This window comes from Oncorhynchus nerka, linkage group LG11 (genome assembly GCF_034236695.1).
Source record: "Oncorhynchus nerka isolate Pitt River linkage group LG11, Oner_Uvic_2.0, whole genome shotgun sequence".
In the NCBI taxonomy this organism is placed as follows: Eukaryota; Metazoa; Chordata; class Actinopteri; order Salmoniformes; family Salmonidae; genus Oncorhynchus; species Oncorhynchus nerka.
This window is the reverse complement of record NC_088406.1, coordinates 3,071,312-3,096,303: the sequence shown is the minus strand read 5'-3', so window position 1 is coordinate 3,096,303 and position 24,992 is coordinate 3,071,312. Positions and strand designations below refer to the sequence as shown.

General features: G+C 51.1%; 1 protein-coding gene across 1 annotated transcript in view; it reads left to right on the top strand.

The window, feature by feature from the left end:
• The window catches only part of tenm4 (teneurin transmembrane protein 4), a 377,083-nt gene that overhangs the window by 291,251 nt on the left and 60,840 nt on the right, over positions 1–24,992 (top strand). Inside the window, exon 23 of the mRNA XM_065024153.1 lies at positions 20,372–20,668. Coding sequence (XP_064880225.1) covers positions 20,372–20,668 — 297 coding nt within the window. The remainder of the gene's footprint in view (positions 1–20,371; positions 20,669–24,992) is intronic.

Genomic DNA, 24,992 nt, shown 5'->3' with positions numbered 1-24,992 from the left:
TGCACATGTCCTCTTTTCCATTTCCTGAAGCTAAAGGGGTCGATAGTGGACCGTAGTTTGGCCCAGCTAGCTAGTGACAGACAGCAGTGCCACGTGCTAGTCGACCTCACACTCACACACTCCCCCCTGATTTTTGCTATCAGTCTAGGGAACATAGAGATAACGGACTGTGCTGTTCTCCATTGAAACAGGAGCCACCTGTCAGTCGGAGTAGTTTGTAAATATAAGACACAGCACCACAGACACAGCACCACAGACACAGCACCACAGACACAGCACCACAGACACAGCACCACAGACACAGCACCACAGACACAGCACCACAGCACCACAGACACAGCACCACAACACCACAGACACAGCACCACAGACACAGCACCACAGACACCACAGCACCACAGACACAGCACCACAGACACAGCACCACAGACACAGCACCACAGACACAGCACCACAGACACAGCACCACAGACACAGCACCACAGCACCACAACACCACAGACACAGCACCACAGACACAGCACCACAGACACAGCACCACAGACACAGCACCACAACACACAGCACCACAGACACAGCACCACAGACACAGCACCACAACACACAGCACCACAGACACAGCACCACAGACACAGCACCACAGACACAGCACCACAGACACAGCACCACAGACACAGCACCACAGACACAGCACCACAACACACAGCACCACAGACACAGCACCACAGACACAGCACCACAGACACAGCACCACAGACACAGCACCACAGACACAGCACCACAGACACAGCACCACAACACCACAGACACAGCACCACAGACACAGCACCACAGACACAGCACCACAACACCACAGACACAGCACCACAACACCACAGACACAGCACCACAGACACAGCACCACAGACACAGCACCACAGACACAGCACCACAGACACAGCACCACAGACAGAGCACCACAGACACAGCACCACAGACACAGCACCACAGACACAGCACCACAACACCACAGACACAGCACCACAGACACAGCACCACAGACACAGCACCACAACACCACAGACACAGCACCACAACACCACAGACACAGCACCACAACACCACAGACACAGCACCACAGACACGGCACCACAGACACAGCACCACAGACACAGCACCACAGACACAGCACCACAGACACAGCACCACAGACACAGCACCACAGACACGGCACCACAGACACGGCACCACAGACACAGCACCACAGACACAGCACCACAGACACAGCACCACAACACCACAGACACAGCACCACAGACACAGCACCACAGACACAGCACCACAGACACAGCACCACAGACACAGCACCACAACACCACAGACACAGCACCACAGACACAGCACCACAGACACAGCACCACAACACCACAGACACAGCACCACAACACCACAGACACAGCACCACAACACCACAGACACAGCACCACAGACACGGCACCACAGACACAGCACCACAGACACAGCACCACAGACACAGCACCACAGACACAGCACCACAGACACAGCACCACAGACACAGCACCACAGACACAGCACCACAACACCACAGACACAGCACCACAGACACAGCACCACAGACACAGCACCACAACACCACAGACACAGCACCACAACACCACAGACACAGCACCACAGACACAGCACCACAGACACGGCACCACAGACACAGCACCACAGACACAGCACCACAGACACAGCACCACAGACACAGCACCACAACACACAGCACCACAGACACAGCACCACAGACACAGCACCACAGACACAGCACCACAACACCACAGACACAGCACCACAACACCACAGACACAGCACCACAGACACAGCACCACAGACACGGCACCACAGACACAGCACCACAGACACAGCACCACAGACACAGCACCACAGACACAGCACCACAGACACAGCACCACAGACACAGCACCACAGACACAGCACCACAGACACAGCACCACAGACACAGCACCACAACACACAGCACCACAGACACAGCACCACAGACACAGCACCACAGACACAGCACCACAGACACAGCACCACAGACACAGCACCACAGACACAGCACCACAACACCACAGACACAGCACCACAGACACAGCACCACAGACACAGCACCACAACACCACAGACACAGCACCACAACACCACAGACACAGCACCACAGACACAGCACCACAGACACGGCACCACAGACACAGCACCACAGACACAGCACCACAGACACAGCACCACAGACACAGCACCACAACACACAGCACCACAGACACAGCACCACAGACACAGCACCACAGACACAGCACCACAACACCACAGACACAGCACCACAACACCACAGACACAGCACCACAGACACAGCACCACAGACACGGCACCACAGACACAGCACCACAGACACAGCACCACAGACACAGCACCACAGACACAGCACCACAACACACAGCACCACAGACACAGCACCACAGACACAGCACCACAGACACAGCACCACAGACACAGCACCACAGACACAGCACCACAGACACAGCACCACAGACACAGCACCACAGACAGAGCACCACAGACACAGCACCACAGACACAGCACCACAGACACAGCACCACAGACACAGCACCACAGACACAGCACCACAACACCACAGACACAGCACCACAGACACAGCACCACAGACACAGCACCACAACACCACAGACACAGCACCACAGACACAGCACCACAGACACGGCACCACAGACACAGCACCACAGACACAGCACCACAGACACAGCACCACAGACACAGCACCACAACACACAGCACCACAGACACAGCACCACAGACACAGCACCACAGACACAGCACCACAACACCACAGACACAGCACCACAACACCACAGACACAGCACCACAGACACAGCACCACAGACACGGCACCACAGACACAGCACCACAGACACAGCACCACAGACACAGCACCACAGACACAGCACCACAACACACAGCACCACAGACACAGCACCACAGACACAGCACCACAGACACAGCACCACAGACACAGCACCACAGACACAGCACCACAGACACAGCACCACAGACACAGCACCACAGACACAGCACCACAACACACAGCACCACAGACACAGCACCACAGACACAGCACCACAGACACAGCACCACAGACACAGCACCACAGACACAGCACCACAGACACAGCACCACAACACCACAGACACAGCACCACAGACACAGCACCACAGACACAGCACCACAACACCACAGACACAGCACCACAACACCACAGACACAGCACCACAGACACAGCACCACAGACACGGCACCACAGACACAGCACCACAGACACAGCACCACAGACACAGCACCACAGACACAGCACCACAACACACAGCACCACAGACACAGCACCACAGACACAGCACCACAGACACAGCACCACAACACCACAGACACAGCACCACAACACCACAGACACAGCACCACAGACACAGCACCACAGACACGGCACCACAGACACAGCACCACAGACACAGCACCACAGACACAGCACCACAGACACAGCACCACAACACACAGCACCACAGACACAGCACCACAGACACAGCACCACAGACACAGCACCACAGACACAGCACCACAGACACAGCACCACAGACACAGCACCACAGACACAGCACCACAGACAGAGCACCACAGACACAGCACCACAGACACAGCACCACAGACACAGCACCACAACACCACAGACACAGCACCACAGACACAGCACCACAGACACAGCACCACAACACCACAGACACAGCACCACAACACCACAGACACAGCACCACAACACCACAGACACAGCACCACAGACACGGCACCACAGACACAGCACCACAGACACAGCACCACAGACACAGCACCACAGACACAGCACCACAGACACAGCACCACAGACACAGCACCACAGACACAGCACCACAACACCACAGACACAGCACCACAGACACAGCACCACAGACACAGCACCACAACACCACAGACACAGCACCACAACACCACAGACACAGCACCACAGACACAGCACCACAGACACGGCACCACAGACACAGCACCACAGACACAGCACCACAGACACAGCACCACAGACACAGCACCACAACACACAGCACCACAGACACAGCACCACAGACACAGCACCACAGACACAGCACCACAACACCACAGACACAGCACCACAACACCACAGACACAGCACCACAGACACAGCACCACAGACACGGCACCACAGACACAGCACCACAGACACAGCACCACAGACACAGCACCACAGACACAGCACCACAACACACAGCACCACAGACACAGCACCACAGACACAGCACCACAGACACAGCACCACAGACACAGCACCACAGACACAGCACCACAGACACAGCACCACAGACACAGCACCACAGACACAGCACCACAGACACAGCACCACAACACACAGCACCACAGACACAGCACCACAGACACAGCACCACAGACACAGCACCACAACACACAGCACCACAGACACAGCACCACAGACACAGCACCACAGACACAGCACCACAACACCACAGACACAGCACCACAACACCACAGACACAGCACCACAGACACAGCACCACAACACACAGCACCACAGACACAGCACCACAGACACAGCACCACAGACACAGCACCACAACACCACAGACACAGCACCACAACACCACAGACACAGCACCACAGACACAGCACCACAGACACGGCACCACAGACACAGCACCACAGACACAGCACCACAGACACAGCACCACAGACACAGCACCACAACACACAGCACCACAGACACAGCACCACAGACACAGCACCACAGACACAGCACCACAGACACAGCACCACAACACCACAGACACAGCACCACAACACCACAGACACAGCACCACAGACACAGCACCACAACACACAGCACCACAGACACAGCACCACAGACACAGCACCACAGACACAGCACCACAACACCACAGACACAGCACCACAACACCACAGACACAGCACCACAGACACAGCACCACAGACACGGCACCACAGACACAGCACCACAGACACAGCACCACAGACACAGCACCACAGACACAGCACCACAACACACAGCACCACAGACACAGCACCACAGACACAGCACCACAGACACAGCACCACAGACACAGCACCACAGACACAGCACCACAGACACAGCACCACAGACACAGCACCACAGACACAGCACCACAGACACAGCACCACAACACACAGCACCACAGACACAGCACCACAGACACAGCACCACAGACACAGCACCACAGACACAGCACCACAGACACAGCACCACAACACCACAGACACAGCACCACAGACACAGCACCACAGACACAGCACCACAGACACAGCACCACAACACCACAGACACAGCACCACAGACACAGCACCACAGACACAGCACCACAACACCACAGACACAGCACCACAACACCACAGACACAGCACCACAGACACAGCACCACAGACACGGCACCACAGACACAGCACCACAGACACAGCACCACAGACACAGCACCACAGACACAGCACCACAACACACAGCACCACAGACACAGCACCACAGACACAGCACCACAGACACGGCACCACAGACACAGCACCACAGACACAGCACCACAGACACAGCACCACAGACACAGCACCACAACACACAGCACCACAGACACAGCACCACAGACACAGCACCACAGACACAGCACCACAACACCACAGACACAGCACCACAACACCACAGACACAGCACCACAGACACAGCACCACAGACACGGCACCACAGACACAGCACCACAGACACAGCACCACAGACACAGCACCACAGACACAGCACCACAACAGACAGCACCACAGACACAGCACCACAGACACAGCACCACAGACACAGCACCACAACACCACAGACACAGCACCACAACACCACAGACACAGCACCACAGACACAGCACCACAGACACGGCACCACAGACACAGCACCACAGACACAGCACCACAGACACAGCACCACAGACACAGCACCACAACACACAGCACCACAGACACAGCACCACAGACACAGCACCACAGACACAGCACCACAGACACAGCACCACAGACACAGCACCACAGACACAGCACCACAGACACAGCACCACAACACACAGCACCACAGACACAGCACCACAGACACAGCACCACAGACACAGCACCACAGACACAGCACCACAGACACAGCACCACAGACACAGCACCACAACACCACAGACACAGCACCACAGACACAGCACCACAGACACAGCACCACAACACCACAGACACAGCACCACAACACCACAGACACAGCACCACAGACACAGCACCACAGACACGGCACCACAGACACAGCACCACAGACACAGCACCACAGACACAGCACCACAACACCACAGACACAGCACCACAACACCACAGACACAGCACCACAACACCACAGACACAGCACCACAGACACAGCACCACAGACACAGCACCACAGACACGGCACCACAGACACAGCACCACAGACACGGCACCACAGACACGGCACCACAGACACGGCACCACAGACACGGCACCACAGACACGGCACCACAGACACGGCACCACAGACACGGCACCACAGACACAGCACCACAGACACAGTGCCACAGACACAGCGCCACAGGCACAGCACCACAGACACAGCACCACAGACACAGCACCACAGACACAGCACCACAGACACAGCACCACAGACACGGCACCACAGACACAGCACCACAGCACCACAGACACAGCACCACAGACACAGCGCCACAGACACAGCGCCACAGACACAGCACCACAGACACAGCACCACAGACACAGCACCACAGCACCACAGACACAGCACCACAGACACGGCACCACAGACACAGCACCACAGACACGGCACCACAGACACAGCACCACAGCACCACAGACACAGCACCACAGACACAGCACCACAGACACGGCACCACAGACACAGCACCACAGCACCACAGACACAGCTCCACAGACACAGCGCCACAGACACAGCGCCACAGACACAGCGCCACAGACACAGCGCCACAGACACAGCACCACAGACACAGCACCACAGACACAGCACCACAGCACCACAGACACAGCACCACAGCACCACAGACACGGCACCACAGACACAGCACCACAGACACGGCACCACAGACACAGCACCACAGCACCACAGACACAGCACCACAGACACAGCACCACAGACACAGCACCACAGACACAGCACCACAGCACCACAGACACAGCACCACAGACACGGCACCACAGACACGGCACCACAGACACAGCACCACAGCACCACAGACACAGCGCCACAGACACAGCGCCACAGACACAGCGCCACAGACACAGCGCCACAGACACAGCACCACAGACACAGCACCACAGACACAGCACCACAACACACAGCACCACAGACACAGCGCCACAGACACAGCACCACAGACACAGCACCACAGCACCACAGACACAGCACCACAGACACAGCACCACAGACACAGCACCACAGACACAGCACCACAGCACCACAGACACAGCACCACAGACACAGCACCACAGACACAGCACCACAGACACAGCACCACAGCACCACAACACCACAGACACAGCACCACAGACACAGCACCACAGACACAGCACCACAGACACAGCACCACAACACACAGCACCACAGACACAGCACCACAACACACAGCACCACAGACACAGCACAGACACAGCACACAGACACCACAGACACAGCACCACAGACACAGCACCACAACACACAGCACCACAGACACAGCACCACAGACACAGCACCACAGACACAGCACCACAGACACAGCACCACAGACACAGCACCACAGACACAGCACCACAGACACAGCACCACAACACCACAGACACAGCACCACAGACACAGCACCACAGACACAGCACCACAACACCACAGACACAGCACCACAACACCACAGACACAGCACCACAGACACAGCACCACAGACACGGCACCACAGACACAGCACCACAGACACAGCACCACAGACACAGCACCACAGACACGGCACCACAGACACAGCACCACAGACACGGCACCACAGACACGGCGCCACAGACACGGCGCCACAGACACGGCACCACAGACACGGCGCCACAGACACAGCGCCACAGGCACAGCACCACAGACACAGCACCACAGACACAGCACCACAGACACAGCACCACAGACACAGCACCACAGCACCACAGACACAGCACCACAGACACAGCACCACAGACACGGCACCACAGACACGGCACCACAGACACAGCACCACAGCACCACAGACACAGCTCCACAGACACAGCGCCACAGACACAGCGCCACAGACACAGCGCCACAGACACAGCACCACAGACACAGCACCACAGCACCACAGACACAGCACCACAGCACCACAGACACGGCACCACAGACACAGCACCACAGACACGGCACCACAGACACAGCACCACAGCACCACAGACACAGCACCACAGACACAGCACCACAGACACAGCACCACAGCACCACAGACACAGCACCACAGACACGGCACCACAGACACGGCACCACAGACACAGCGCCACAGACACAGCGCCACAGACACAGCACCACAGACACAGCACCACAGACACAGCACCACAGACACAGCACCACAACACACAGCACCACAACACACAGCGCCACAGACACAGCGCCACAGACACAGCACCACAGACACAGCACCACAGCACCACAGACACAGCACCACAGACACAGCACCACAGACACAGCACCACAGCACCACAGACACAGCACCACAGACACAGCACCACAGCACCACAGACACAGCACCACAGACACAGCACCACAGCACCACAGACACAGCACCACAGACACAGCACCACAACACCACAGCACCACAGACACAGCACCACAGACACAGCACCACAACACACAGCACCACAGACACAGCACCACAGCACCACAGACACAGCACCACAGCACCACAGACACAGCACCACAGACACAGCACCACAGCACCACAGACACAGCACCACAGCACCACAGCACCACAGACACAGCACCACAGCACCACAGACACAGCACCACAGACACAGCACCACAGACACAGCACCACAGACACAGCACCACAGACACAGCACCACAACACACAGCACCACAACACACAGCACCACAGACACAGCACCACAGACACAGCACCACAGACACAGCGCCACAGACACAGCACCACAGACACAGCACCACAGCACCACAGACACAGCACCACAGACACAGCACCACAGACACAGCACCACAGCACCACAGACACAGCACCACAGCACCACAGACACAGCACCACAGCACCACAGACACAGCACCACAGACACAGCACCACAGACACAGCACCACAGACACAGCACCACAGCACCACAGACACAGCACCACAGCACCACAGACACAGCACCACAGCACCACAGACACAGCACCACAGCACCACAGCACCACAGACACAGCACCACAGCACCACAGACACAGCACCACAGACACAGCACCACAGCACCACAGACACAGCACCACAGACACAGCACCACAACACCACAGCACCACAGACACAGCACCACAACACACAGCACCACAGACACAGCACCACAGCACCACAGACACAGCACCACAGCACCACAGACACAGCACCACAGACACAGCACCACAACACACAGCACCACAGACACAGCACCACAGCACCACAGACACAGCACCACAGACACAGCACCACAGCACCACAGACACAGCACCACAGCACCACAGACACAGCACCACAGCACCACAGACACAGCACCACAGACACAGCACCACAGCACCACAGACACAGCACCACAGACACAGCACCACAGCACCACAGACACAGCACCACAGCACCACAGACACAGCACCACAGACACAGCACCACAGCACCACAGACACAGCACCACAGCACCACAGACACAGCACCACAGCACCACAGACACAGAGCTGGTTAGCAGAGACATACCCCCTCCTTTCTATATCGCCGTGTTGTATTGACATTGTGTTATTAATGCTGGGTCCTGCACTGCCTCCCAATGCTAGGTTCGTTCTGGGCTGGATGCCAGAGATCTACCCCCCCCCCAGTCTGCCTGCCTGTCTGTACTGTGAGATATCAATGTGTTAGCATTGTAGCATTGTAATGGTGTACTATACCAACGCCACATTAAATATCTTATGCTTCAGCGAGCCGTGGGTGAACGACGACATTAATAACATGCCAGCTGGCGGGCTAAACACTCATGGGGGAGGGGGCCTATGCATATATGCAAACAACAGCTGGTGCACGACATCTAAGGAAGTCTCGAGGCTTTTGAGTATCTCATGATAAGCTGTAGACCACACTTTCCACCAAGAGAGTTTACATCAGTATTTCTTGAAGCTGTCCATATAGCACAGCAGACCGATGCTGGCACTAAGACCGCACTCAACGAGCTGTATAGGGCCATAAGCAAACAGGAAAACGCTCATCCAGAGGCGGCGCCCCCTAGTGGCCGGGGACGTTAACGCAGGGAAAATTAAATCAGTTTTAGATCATTTCTACCAGCGTTTTAAATGTGCAACCAGAGGGAAAATAATTATAGACAACCTTTACTCCACACACAGAGACGCATACAAAGCTCTTCCTCGCCCTGCATTTGGCAAATCTGACCATAATTATATCCTCCTGATTCCTGCTTACGAGCTAAAATTAAAGGTGCAGTAGGGTAGCCTAGTGGTTAGAGTGTAGAGGTGGCAGGGTAGCCTAGTGGTTAGAGTGTAGAGGTGGCAGGGTAGCCTAGTGGTTAGAGTGTAGAGGTGGCAGGGTAGCCTAGTGGTTAGAGTGTAGAGGTGGCAGGGTAGCCTAGTGGTTAGAGTGTAGAGGTGGCAGGGTAGCCTAGTGGTTAGAGTGTAGAGGTGGCAGGGTAGCCTAGTGGTTAGAGCGTTGGACTAGTAACCAAAAGGTAGCCTAGTGGTTAGAGTGTTGGACTAGTAACCAGCAGGTAGCCTAGTGGTTAGAGTGTTGGACTAGTAACCGGAAGGTTGCAAGTTCAAATCTCCGATCTGACAAGGTACAAATCTGTCGTTCTGCCCCTGAACAGGCAGTTAACCCACTGTTCCTAGGCCGTCATTGAAAATATGAATTTGTTCTTAACTGACTTGTCTAGTTAAATAAAATTAAAATGAATTTAAAAAGCAGGAAATACCAGTGACTTGGTCTATTAAAACGTGGTCAGATGAAGCAGATGCTAAACTACAGGACTGTTATGCTATCACAGACTGGAACATGATCTCGGTTTCATCCGATGGCACTGAGTACACCACATCAGTCACTGGCTTTATCAATAAGTGAATCGATGACATCGTCCCCAAAGTGACTGTACGTACATACCCCAACCAGAAGCCATGGATTACAGGCAACATTCGCACTGAACTAAAGGGTAGAACTGCTGCTTTCAAGGAGCGGGATCCCGCTATGCCCTCACCCCGTCTATAGCCTCCACATTGACTCTGTACCGGTAGCCTCCACATTGACTCTGTACCGGTACCCCCCTGTATATAGCCTCCACATTGACTCTGTACCGGTACCCCCCTGTATATAGCCTCCACATTGACTCTGTACCGGTACCCCCTGTATATAGCCTCCACATTGACTCTGTACCGGTACCCCCTGTATATAGCCTCCACATTGACTCTGTACCGGTACCCCCTGTATATAGCCTCCACATTGACTCTGTACCGGTACCCCTGTATATAGCCTCCACATTGACTCTGTACCGGTACCCCCTGTATATAGCCTCCACATTGACTCTGTACCGGTACCCCCTGTATATAGCCTCCACATTGACTCTGTACCGGTACCCCCCTGTATATAGCCTCCACATTGACTCTGTACCGGTACCCCCATGTATATAGCCTCCACACTGACTGCATTGTTGGTTAAGAGCTTTTAAGTAAGCTTTTTGTAAGCCTGTTGTATTCGGCGCATATGACAAATACAATTTTATTTTATTTATATCATGTCCTATACCAGCTCACCGTGCTACGGTATCTGTCTGTTAGCATTGTAGTATTAGCACCATGTCCTATACCAGCTCACCGTGCTACGGTGTCCGTCTGTTAGCATTGTAGTATTAGCACCATGCTACGGTATCCGTCTGTTAGCATTGTAGTATTAGCACCATGTCCTATACCAGCTCACCGTGCTACGGTATCCGTCTGTTAGCATTGTAGTATTAGCACCATGCTACGGTATCCGTCTGTTAGCATTGTAGTATTAGCACCATGTCCTATACCAGCTCACCGTGCTACGGTATCCGTCTGTTAGCATTGTAGTATTAGCACCATGTCCTATACCAGCTCACAGGTGCTACGGTATCCGTCTGTTAGCATTGTAGTATTAGCACCATGTCCTATACCAGCTCACCGTGCTACGGTATCCGTCTGTTAGCATTGTAGTATTAGCACCATGTCCTATACCAGCTCACCATGCTACGGTATCCGTCTGTTAGCATTGTAGTATTAGCACCATGTCCTATACCAGCTCACCGTGCTACGGTATCCGTCTGTTAGCATTGTAGTATTAGCACCATGTCCTATACCAGCTCACCGTGCTACGTAATCCGTCTGTTAGCACTGTAGTATTAGCACCATGTCCTATACCAGCTCACCGTGCTACGTAATCCGTCTGTTAGCACTGTAGTATTAGCACCATGTCCTATACCAGGTCACCATGCTACGGTATCCGTCTGTTAGCATTGTAGTATTAGCACCATGTCCTATACCAGCTCACCGTGCTACGGTATCCGTCTGTTAGCACTGTAGTATTAGCACCATGTCCTATACCAGCTCACCGTGCTACGTAATCCGTCTGTTAGCGCTGTAGTATTAGCACCATGTCCTATACCAGCTCACCGTGCTACGTAATCCGTCTGTTAGCACTGTAGTATTAGCACCATGTCCTATACCAGCTCACCGTGCTACGTAATCCGTCTGTTAGCACTGTAGTATTAGCACCATGCTACGGTATCCGTCTGTTAGCATTGTAGTATTAGCACCATGCTACGGTATCCGTCTGTTAGCATTGTAGTATTAGCACCATGCTACGGTATCCGTCTGTTAGCATTGTAGTATTAGCACCATGCTACGGTATCCGTCTGTTAGCATTGTAGTATTAGCACCATGCTACGGTATCCGTCTGTTAGCATTGTAGTATTAGCACCATGCTACGGTATCCGTCTGTTAGCACTGTAGTATTAGCACCATGCTGCGGTAAACACGCGCTCTGTGTATGTTTTTTTTTTAAACATTTTTTTACAGGGAACCAAACCGATGCCTGTTTATTCAGAGATGGGGACAGTCAATAAGATTACTGTACTTATCTCACAGGCATAGAGAGCACATTTCTGATGCAACACAGAATCTGGGAAATTCATTAGCTTTCATTACCGTACGAGGAATAGTGAATAATTGATGTTTATTGGAAGAAAACAAAACAAACCCGAGTCGTCTTTTCAACAAACTTTTGATGAATCATACTAGGGATTATTTTACAGTTTTGTCAGAGTGCCAGATCGTTGTTTTACAGAATAAATCTGCATTCATGTTTGATTTGTAAAGCGTCTACTTTAACTCTTTTAGCTTTGAAGCACTGAGAGGACAGACAGACAGACAAACCGACAGACTGACTGACATATTGATGGAAGATGTGTCTGCTCCCATCCCTCCTCCTCTCTCCCTCCCCCCTCCTCCTTCCTCCTCCCTGCCTCCTCCCTCCTTCCTCCTCCCTTCCTCCCTCCCTCTTTCCTTCCTTCCCTCCCCCTCCTCCTTCCTCCTCCCTGCCTCCCCCTCCTCCTTCCTCCCTCCCCCTCCTCCTTCCTCCTCCCAGCCTCCCCCTCCTCCTTCCTCCTCCCTCCCTCCCCCTCCCTCCCTCCCTCCCTCCCTCCCTTCCCTTCCCCCCTTCCCTCCCTCCCTCCCTCCCCCTCCTCCTTCCTCCTCCCTGCCTCCTCCCTCCTCCCTGCCTCCTCCTCCCTTCCTCCCTCCCTCTTTCCTTCCTTCCTCCCCCTCCTCCTTCCTCCCCCTCCTCCTTCCTCCTCCCTGCCTCCCCCTCCTCCTTCCTCCTCCCTCCCTCCCTCCCTCCCTCCCTCCCTCCCTTCCCTTCCCCCTTCCCTCCCTCCCTCTCTCCCTCCCTCACTCCCTCTTCACTAGGGGGCCCCTATAGGGGATCTGTGAGGCTGGCCTCCCTCCCTCTTCACTAGGGGGCCCCTAGAGGGGATCTGTGGGGCTGGCCTCCCCCTCTCTTCACTAGGGGGCCCCTATAGGGGATCTGTGAGGCTGGCCTCCCTCCCTCTTCACTAGGGGGCCCCTAGAGGGGATCTGTGGGGCTGGCCTCCCTCTCGCTTCACTAGGGGGCCCCTAGAGGGGATCTGTGGGGCTGGCCTCCCTCCCTCTTCACTAGGGGGCCCCTAGAGGGGATCTGTGGTGCTGGCCTCCCCCTCTCTTCACTAGGGGGCCCCTATAGGGGATCTGTGAGGCTGGCCTCCCCGCCTCTTCACTAGGGGGCCCCTAGAGGGGATCTGTGGGGCTGGCCTCCCTCTCTCTTCACTAGGGGGCCCCTAGAGGGGATCTGTGGGGCTGGCCTCCCTGCCTCTTCACTAGGAGGCCCCTAGAGGGGATCTGTGGGGCTGGCCACCCCTCATTCTCCAGCTCAGATTCCCCTTTCTACTCCAACCCTGCAGGGAATTCTGTTATTCATGAACATGGTGTAATTGTCACATGGTATAATCTTAGTGTAAAATAATCCTCCCAATTAGGTGTTGATGACATTAATTGGCCCGGGTGTAATGGTCCCGTCATAGACCACAGACAGGTTTCTCTGGTCCTTACGTCATAAAGGAAGACACACGCACGCAGGAGAACACACACTCGCACGCACACACACACACACACCTGCACACACACTCACCCGCATTCATACACACACACTCGCACGCACGCACGCACATACACTCGCACGCACGCACATACACTCGCACGCACGCACATACACTTGCACGCACATACACTTGCACGCACACACACACACACACACACACACACACACACACACACACACACACACACACACACAGACTGCTACCACACCACTGGAAGCAGGCCAACAGCAGCTTGGGAGACATTTTAACACCCATTTACACCCAGCCAACACTGTGCCAAGCTCTGTACCAACACTGTGCCAATGTACCTGTAGAGAAACCATGCAGATGAATCAGAAATACATGATGAAGAAAAGAGAGAAAGAGAGAGAGCAGTTTAATTAAAGATTAAACATTTCCTCCACAAATGTACCCCCAGTCTGCCAGATGGCTGTGGTAGGACTGTTGATATACAGAGCTATTCAGACTGCTGCCTCTCTCTGCTCTGTTCAGACTGCTGCCTCTCTCTGCTCTGTTCAGACTGCTGCCTCTCTGCTCTGTTCAGACTGCTGCATCTCTGCTCTGTTCAGACTCCTGCCTCTCTCTGCTCTGTTCAGACTGCTGCCTCTGCTCTGTTCAGACACCTGCCTCTCTCTGCTCTGTTCAGACTGCTGCCTCTCTCTGCTCTGTTCAGACTCCTGCCTCTCTCTGCTCTGTTCAGACTGCTGCCTCTCTGCTCTGTTCAGACTGCTGCCTCTCTGCTCTGTTCAGACTGCTGCCTCTCTCTGCTCCGTTCAGACTGCTGCCTCTCTGCTCTGTTCAGACTGCTGCCTCTCTCTGCTCTATTCAGACTGCTGCCTCTCTGTTCTGTTCAGACTCCTGCCTCTCTGCTCTATTCAGACTCCTGCCTCTCTGCTCTATTCAGACTTCTGCCTCTCTGTTCTGTTCAGACTTCTGCCTCTCTGCTCTATTCAGACTTCTGCCTCTCTGCTCTGTTCAGACTTCTGCCTCTCTGCTCTATTCAGACTGCTGCCTCTCTCTGCTCTGTTCAGACTCCTGCCTCTCTCTGCTCTGTTCAGACTGCTGCCTCTCTCTGCTCTGTTCAGACTCCTGCCTCTCTCTGCTCTGTTCAGACTGCTGCCTCTCTCTGCTCTGTTCAGACTGCTGCCTCTCTCTGCTCTGTTCAGACTGCTGCCTCTCTGTTCTGTTCAGACTGCTGCCTCTGTTCTGTTCAGACTGCTGCCTCTGCTCTGTTCAGACTGCTGCCTCTCTCTGCTCTGTTCAGACTGCTGCCTCTCTGTTCTGTTCAGACTGCTGCCTCTCTGTTCTGTTCAGACTGCTGCCTCTCTCTGCTCTGTTCAGACTGCTGCCTCTCTGCTCTGTTCAGACGCCCAGGGTCACATGTATTAGAAAGGAGCAGAAAGTGAATCATTTAAAGAAGTGACTAGACTCAGTAACATGGGAGTCATTTAAAGAAGTGACTAGACTCAGTAACATGGGAGTCATTTAAAGAAGTGACTAGACTCAGTAACATGGGAGTCATTTAAAGAAGTGACTAGACTCAGTAACATGGGAGTCATTTAAAGAAGTGACTAGAAAGTTACATGGGAATCATCTATGGCTGGTTTTTAAGCACAGAGGAGAGTTTTTCATGATTAGTGACGGTCTTGTTTTTTCCTCCCTGAATATTCAGATCTCCCACTAAGGCTTCTCGTCTGAATTTTTTGACAAACAAAGAAATATGGTAATTCCTATAATTGCATCACTTCAACGACTCCTGTTCTCCTGAGATATCGCGCTGACTATCGTAATTAAAAAAAGAATCACATTTTAGCTTGAGTTTTCCCTCAAAAAGAAGTCTTCCACTTCAGAACGCATTGCATTAGGAAGGGTTTTACGATCACTTCGCTCTAACTTTCAAACACATTATTCCCCTGTTCATCACCACACGTTATTCAACATAGTTAACCTTTAACTGTCTGGCTGGCTGGGACTCTCTTTTCTCCTTTTGCAATTGTTTTTTTTCACACTGGTCTCTTTTGTTGTTGTTAAATGAGTGAGATTCAACGTCTGTATTTTAGCTTATTGATTGTTTTGTCTGTACTGCATAACCAATAAATGAACTCCGTGGCCTTGTGGTTAGTGTCCGCGGCCTTGTGGTTAGTGTCCGTGGCCTTGTGGTTAGTGTCCGTGGCCTTGTGGTTAGTGTCCGTGGCCTTGTGGTTAGTGTCCGTGGCCTTGTGGTTAGTGTCCGTGGCCTTGTGGTTAGTGTCCGTGGCCTTGTGGTGTCCGTGGCCTTGTGGTTAGTGTCCGTGGCCTTGTGGTTAGTGTCCGTGGCCTTGTGGTTAGTGTCCGTGGCCTTGTGGTTAGTGTCCGTGGCCTTGTGGTTAGTGTCCGTGGCCTTGTGGTTAGTGTCCGTGGCCTTGTGGTTAGTGTCCGTGGCCTTGTGGTTAGTGCCCGTGGCCTTGTGGTTAGTGCCCGTGGCCTTGTGGTTAGTGCCCGTGGCCTTGTGGTTAGTGCCCGTGGCCTTGTGGTTAGTGTCCGTGGCCTTGTGGTTAGTGTCCGTGGCCTTGTGGTTAGTGCCCGTGGCCTTGTGGTTAGTGTCCGTGGCCTTGTGGTTAGTGTCCGTGGCCTTGTGGTTAGTGTCCGTGGCCTTGTGGTTAGTGTCCGTGGCCTTGTGGTTAGTGTCCGCGGCCTTGTGGTTAGTGTCCGTGTGCCTTGTGGTTAGTGTGTGGCCTTGTGGTTAGTGTCCGGCCTTGTGGTTAGTGTCCGCGGCCTTGTGGTTAGTGTCCGTGCCTTGTGGTTAGTGTCCGTTGTGGTTAGTGTCCGTGGCCTTGTGGTTAGTGTCCGTGGCCTTGTGGTTAGTGTCCGTGGCCTTGTGGTTAGTGTCCGTGGCCTTGTGGTTAGTGCCTTGTGGTTAGTGTCCGCCTTGTGGTTAGTGTCCGTGGCCTTGTGGTTAGTGTCCGCGGCCTTGTGGTTAGTGTGCCTTGTGGTTGGCCTTGTGGTTAGTGTCCGCGGCCTTGTGGTTAGTGTCCGCGCCCTTGTGGTTAGTGTCCGCGGCCTTGTGGTTAGTGCCCGGCCTTGTGGTTAGTGTGCCCGTTAGTGGCCTTGTGGTTAGTGCCCGCGGCCTTGTGGTTAGTGTCCGCGGCCTTGTGGTTAGTGCCCCGGCCTTGTGGTTAGTGCCCGCGGCCTTGTGGTTAGTGCCCGCGGCCTTGTGGTTAGTGCCCGCGGCCTTGTGGTTAGTGCCCGCGGCCTTGTGGTTAGTGCCCGCGGCCTTGTGGTTAGTGTCCGCGGCCTTGTGGTTAGTGTCCTCCGCCTTGTGGTTAGTGTCCGTGGCCTTGTGGTTAGTGTCATGAGATTGGAAGGTTTAGGAGGGTGATCTCCAGCCGAGTCAAACCAAACACTCTGAAAATGGGACCTGATGCGTCTCTGCTTGGCATTCAGCGTTGAGGTGATAGATTAGGGGTAACGCCTTTCGGTAAACTACAGTCCTTCTAGGTGGTGTACTGGTTCTAGGGGGTGTACTGGTTCTAGGGGGTGCACTGGTTCTAGGGGGTGCACTGGTTCTAGGGGGTGCACTGGTTCTAGGGGGTGTACTGGTTCTAGGTGGTGTACTGGTTCTAGGGGGTGTACTGGTTCTAGGTGGTGTACTGGTTCTAGGGGGTGTACTGGTTCTAGGGGGTGTACTGGTTCTAGGGGGTGTACTGGTTCTAGGGGGTGCACTGGTTCTAGGGGGTGCACTGGTTCTAGGGGGTGTACTGGTTCTAGGGGGTGTACTGGTTCTAGGTGGTGTACTGGTTCTAGGGGGTGTACTGGTTCTGGGTGGTGTACTGGTTCTGGGTGGTGTACTGGTTCTAGGGGTGTACTGGTTCTAGGGGGTGTACTGGTTCTAGGTGGTGTACTGGTTCTAGGGGTGTACTGGTTCTAGGTGGTGTACTGGTTCTAGGTGGTGTACTGGTTCTAGGTGGTGTACTGGTTCTAGGTGGTGTACTGGTTCTAGGTGGTGTACTGGTTCTAGGGGGTGTACTGGTTCTAGGTGGTGTACTGGTTCTAGGGGGTGTACTGGTTCTAGGGGGTGTACTGGTTCTAGGTGGTGTCCTGGTTCTAGGAGGTGTACTGGTTCCAGGTGGTGTACTGGTTCCAGGGGGTGTACTGGTTCTAGGGGGTGTACTGGTTCTAGGGGTGTACTGGTTCTAGGGGGTGTACTGGTTCTAGGGGTGTACTGGTTCTAGGGGGTGTACTGGTTCTAGGGGTGTACTGGTTCTAGGGGTGTACTGGTTCTAGGTGGTGTACTGGTTCTAGGTGGTGTACTGGTTCTAGGGGTGTACTGGTTCTAGGGGGTGTACTGGTTCTAGGGGTGTACTGGTTCTAGGGGGTGTACTGGTTCTAGGTGGTGTACTGGTTCTAGGGGGTGTACTGGTTCTAGGGGGTGTACTGGTTCTAGGTGGTGTACTGGTTCTAGGGGGTGTACTGGTTCTAGGGGGTGTACTGGTTCTAGGGGGTGTACTGGTTCACTACAGAAACAGGAGATGATGCTTCAATGAGATGTTCCGGCTCACACATGCCAAGAATACTTCCTTACTGCACAACCGATATGACATTTATTATATATATATTATTATATTAGTATATCTTATTATTATTATATTATTATTATATTATTTTTATATTATATATAATTATTATATATATTATTATATTTATTATTATATTACATATAGTATTATATATATTATTATATATATTATTATATTTATTATTATATTACATATAGTATTATATATATTATTATATTTATTATTATATTATATATAGTATTATATATATTATTATATTTATTATTATATTACATATAGTATTATATATATTATTATATTTATTATTATATTACATATAGTATTATATATATTATTATATTTATTATTATATTACATATAGTATTATATATATTATTATATTTATTATTATATTACATATAGTATTATATATATTATTATATTTATTATTATATTACATATAGTATTATATATAGTATTATATTTATTATTATATTATGATATTATTATATTACAATGCACTGTAATAGCACAATAATGCATTATACCTGCAAGCTTCAAGTAGAACACTTTCAATAACTGATATGTGGTGGTTCCTCCTACTTAACTAGAACACTTTCAATAACTGATATGTGGTGGTTCCTCCTACTTAACTTTTTGAATACACTGATTGTAAGTTGCTTTGGATAAAAATGTAAAGTCTTACCAAATGAAGTGACCTTGTCTTCTCTCCCCTATAGGTCCACAACAGGAACCTCCTCTCCCTGGACTTTGACCGTATCACACGTACAGAGAAGGTTTACGACGACCACAGGAAGTTCACGTTAAGGATCCACTACGACCACGCCGGACGCCCGACGCTCTGGGCCCCCAGCAGCCGCCTCAATGGGGTCAACGTCACATACTCCCCGGGCGGACACGTGGCCGGCATCCAGCGCGGAACCATGTCTGTACGCATGGAGTACGACCAGAATGGGCGAATCACGTCGCAGATCTTTGCCGATGGGAAGTCATGGACCTACACTTACCTGGAGAAGGTAAAAAACACCACGAGTATTCCATATACCGCTCGATGTATTCCATGTTGTGTCTGAATTCAAAATTGATTCAATATATATTTTTTATCACCCATCTACACACAATGCCCCATAATGACAAAGTAAAAAACATTTTTAGAAATGTTTGCAAATGTATCGGAAATAAAATACAGAAATATTTAATTTACATAATTATTCACACCCCTGAGTCAATATGTTGGAATCACCGTTGGCAGTGATTATAGCTGAGTCTTTCAAGATTACATTTTTTTCAGTTTTACTTTAGTGCCTTGTTGCAAACAGGATGCATATTTTGGAATATTTGTATTCTGTACAGACTTCCTTCTTATCACTCTGTCAATTAGGTTAGTGTTGTGGAGTAACTACAATGTTGGTGATCCATCCTCAGCTTTCTCCTCTCACAGCCATTAAACTCTGTAACTGTTTTAAAGTCACCATTGGCCTCATGGTGAAATCACTGAGCGGTTTCCTTCCTCTCCGGCAACTGAGTTAGGATGCCTGTATATTTGTAGTGACTGGGTCTATTGATACACCATCCATAGTGTAATTAATAACTTCACCAGGTTCAAAGGGATATTCAATGTCTGCTTTATTATTTTTACCCATCTACCAATAGGTGCCCTTCTTCTTTGAGTCATTGGAAAACCTCCCTGGTCTTTGTGGTTGAATCTGTGTTTGAAATCCACTGCTTGACTGGGGGACCTGACAGATAATTGTCTGTGGGGGTACAGAGATGAGGGACCTGACAGATAATTGTCTGTCAGAGATGGGGGACCTGACAGATAATTGTCTGGGTACAGAGATGAGGGACCTTACAGATGAGGGACCTTACAGATAATTGTCTGTGGGGGTACAGAGATGAGGGACCTGACAGATAATTGTCTGTGGGGGTACAGAGATGAGGGACCTTACAGATAATTGTCTGTGGGGGTACAGAGATGAGGGACCTGACAGATAATTGTCTGTGGGGGTACAGAGATGAGGGACCTGACAGATAATTGTCTGTGGGGGTACAGAGATGAGGGACCTGACAGATAATTGTCTGTGGGGGTGACAGAGATGAGAGGACCTGACAGATAATTGTATGTGGGGGGTACAGAGATGAGGGACCTGACAGATAATTGTCTGTGTACAGAGATGGGGACCTGACAGATAATTGATACAGAGATGAGGGACCTGACAGATAATTGTCTGTGTCTGTGGGGGTACAGAGATGAGGGACCTGACAGATAATTGTATGTGTGTACAGAGATGGGGTACAGAGATGAGGGACCTGACAGATAATTGTCTGTGTACAGAGGGGGCCTGACAGAGATGAGGGACCTGACAGATAATTGTCTGTGGGGGTACAGAGATGAGGGACCTGACAGATAATTGTATGTGTGGGGGTACAGAGATGAGGGACCTGACAGATAATTGTCTGTGGGGGTACAGAGATGAGGGACCTGACAGATAATACAGAGATGAGGGACCTGACAGATAATTGTCTGTGGGGGTACAGAGATGAGGGACCTGACAGATAATTGTCTGTGGGGGCACAGAGATGAGGGGCCTGACAGAGATGAGGGACCTGACAGATAATTGTCTGTGGGGGTACAGAGATGAGGGACCTGACAGATAATTGTCTGTGGGGGTACAGAGATGAGGGACCTGACAGATAATTGTCTGTGGGGGTACAGAGATGAGGGACCTGACAGATAATTGTCTGTGGGGGTACAGAGATGAGGGACCTGACAGATAATTGTCTGTGGGGGTACAGAGATGAGGGACCTGACAGAGATGAGGGAGATAATTGTCTGTGGGGGTACAGAGATGATTGTCTGTGGGGGACCTGACAGATAATTGTATGTGTGGGGGTACAGAGATGAGGGACCTGACAGATAATTGTCTGTGGGGGTACAGAGATGAGGGACCTGACAGATAATTGTCTGTGTGGGGGTACAGAGATGAGGGACCTGACAGATAATTGTCTGTGGGGGTAGAGAGAGATGAGGGATGAGGGACCTGACAGATAATTGTCTGTGTGGGGTACAGAGATGAGGGACCTGACAGATAATTGTCTGTGGGGGGTACAGAGATGAGGGACCTGACAGATAATTGTCTGTCTGGGGGTACAGAGATGAGGGACCTGACAGATAATTGTCTGTACAGAGATGGGGTGACAGATAAGATGATGAGGGACCTGACAGATAATTGTCTGTGGGAGGGTACAGAGATGATGAGGGACCTGACAGATAATTGTCTGTGGGGGTACAGAGATGAGGGACCTGACAGATAATTGTCTGTGGGGGTACAGAGATGAGGGACCTGACAGATAATTGTCTGTGGGGGTACAGAGATGAGCTAGTCATTAAAACATCATGTTAAACACTATTATTGCACACAGAGTGAGTCCATGCAACTTATTATATGACTTGGTAAACACACATGTTATAATATAACATGTTTATAATATAATATAACATGTGTTTATAATATAATATAACATGTGTTTATAATATAATATATTATAAACACATGTTTACTCCTGAACTGATTTCCATAACAAAGGAGTTGAATTCTTATTGACTCAAGACATTTTTCATCTTTTCATTTTTAATACATTTGTAAAAAATAAATAAAAAAAATAAAAAAATACAACATATATTCCACTTTGGCATTATTGTTTTGAAGGACAGTGACAGAACATCTCAATTTAATCCATTTGGAAATTCAGGCTGTAAAACAACTACATTTGTAATAAGTCAAAGGGGTGTGAATACTTTCTGAAGGCTCTTGGATCCTTTGAACTGAAGCAGAACATTTGAATACATATTTAATTAGGGGTTAATAAGAAGAGATCCTCAGAGAATAGGAAACACAATTATATGAACGCTCCACATAAAATACAATGAAAGTCATGATATATAGACCTACTGTTCTTTAAAGGTAGACATCGGCAGGGTTCAGTAGTGTACTGAGGGTTTGAAACTAAATGGAGAACGCCTGCTCTACTACAGATAAACGACAGAGACATACAGGCTGGGTATTTTAATCGAAAATGTGATTGATATTTCAGTGGCATGTAGCAGCAAGAGGCCCTTAAAAGCAGATTTAAGATTTCTGGTTCAAAGTTTCCTTTTAAATCCTCCTGTCAACTGTACTCTTAGCTCTGTGCTGCGTTATCTGGCCTCTGTCTGTTTGAGACATGTGTAGAGAGCTTGTAATTAAGGACTGTCTCTCTGTCTCTCTCTGTTTCTGTCTCTCTCTGTTTTCTCTCTCTCTCTCTCTCTGTTTCTCTGTTTCTCTTTCTCCCTGTCTCTTATCTGTCTCTCTCTGTTTCTCTGTCTCTCTCTCTCTCTCTCTCTGTTTCTCTGTTTCTCTTTCTCCCTGTCTCTTATCTGTCTCTCTCTGTTTCTCTGTCTCTCTCTCTCTCTCTCTCTCTGTTTCTCTGTTTCTCTTTCTCCCTGTCTCTATCTGTCTCTCTCTGTTTCTCTGTCTCTCTCTCTCTCTCTCTCTCTTTTTCTTTGTTTCTGTCTCTGTCTGTTTCTGTCTCTTTCTCTCTTTTTCTTTGTTTCTGTCTCTTTCTCTCTGTCTGTTTCTGTCTCTTTCTCTCTGTCTGTTTCTGTCTCTTTCTCTCTGTCTGTTTCTGTCTCTTTCTCTCTGTCTGTTTCTGTCTCTTTCTCTCTGTTTCTCTGTCTCTCTGTCTCTCTGTCTCTCTGTCTCTCTGTCTCTCTGTTTCTCTGTTTCTCTGTCTCCCTGTTTCTCTGTCTCTCTGTTTCTCTGTCTCTCTGTCTCTCTGTTTCTCTGTCTCTCTGTCTCTCTGTTTCTCTGTTTCTCTGTTTCTCTGTCTCCCTGTTTCTCTGTTTCTCTGTCTCCCTGTTTCTCTGTCTCTCTGTCTCTCTGTCTCTCTGTTTCTCTGTTTCTCTGTTTCTCTGTCTCTCTGTCTCTCTGTCTCTCTGTCTCTCTGTCTCTCTGTTTCTCTGTTTCTCTGTTTCTCTGTCTCCCTGTTTCTCTGTCTCTCTGTTTCTCTGTTTTTCTGTCTCTCTGTCTCTCTCTAGCAATATGTATACATCCATTATACATTGTTAGTGCAGACAGCTTGACAGGGCCGTTGCCCCTAAAATAGACTCTGATGAGCAGAAAGGAATGAAATGTCACTTTCACATTGTTAATTAAAGTTGGGATCTTTGGGGAGACAGAAAGAACAACGTACAGTCCAGGTTTTACCATTTAATTTAACAAAATGGCCACATCCCATTAGTGGTCGGAAGTCAGTTTAGCAGCTCTTAAGTGTCTTGATTCAAAGCTGGAATGATAGCCT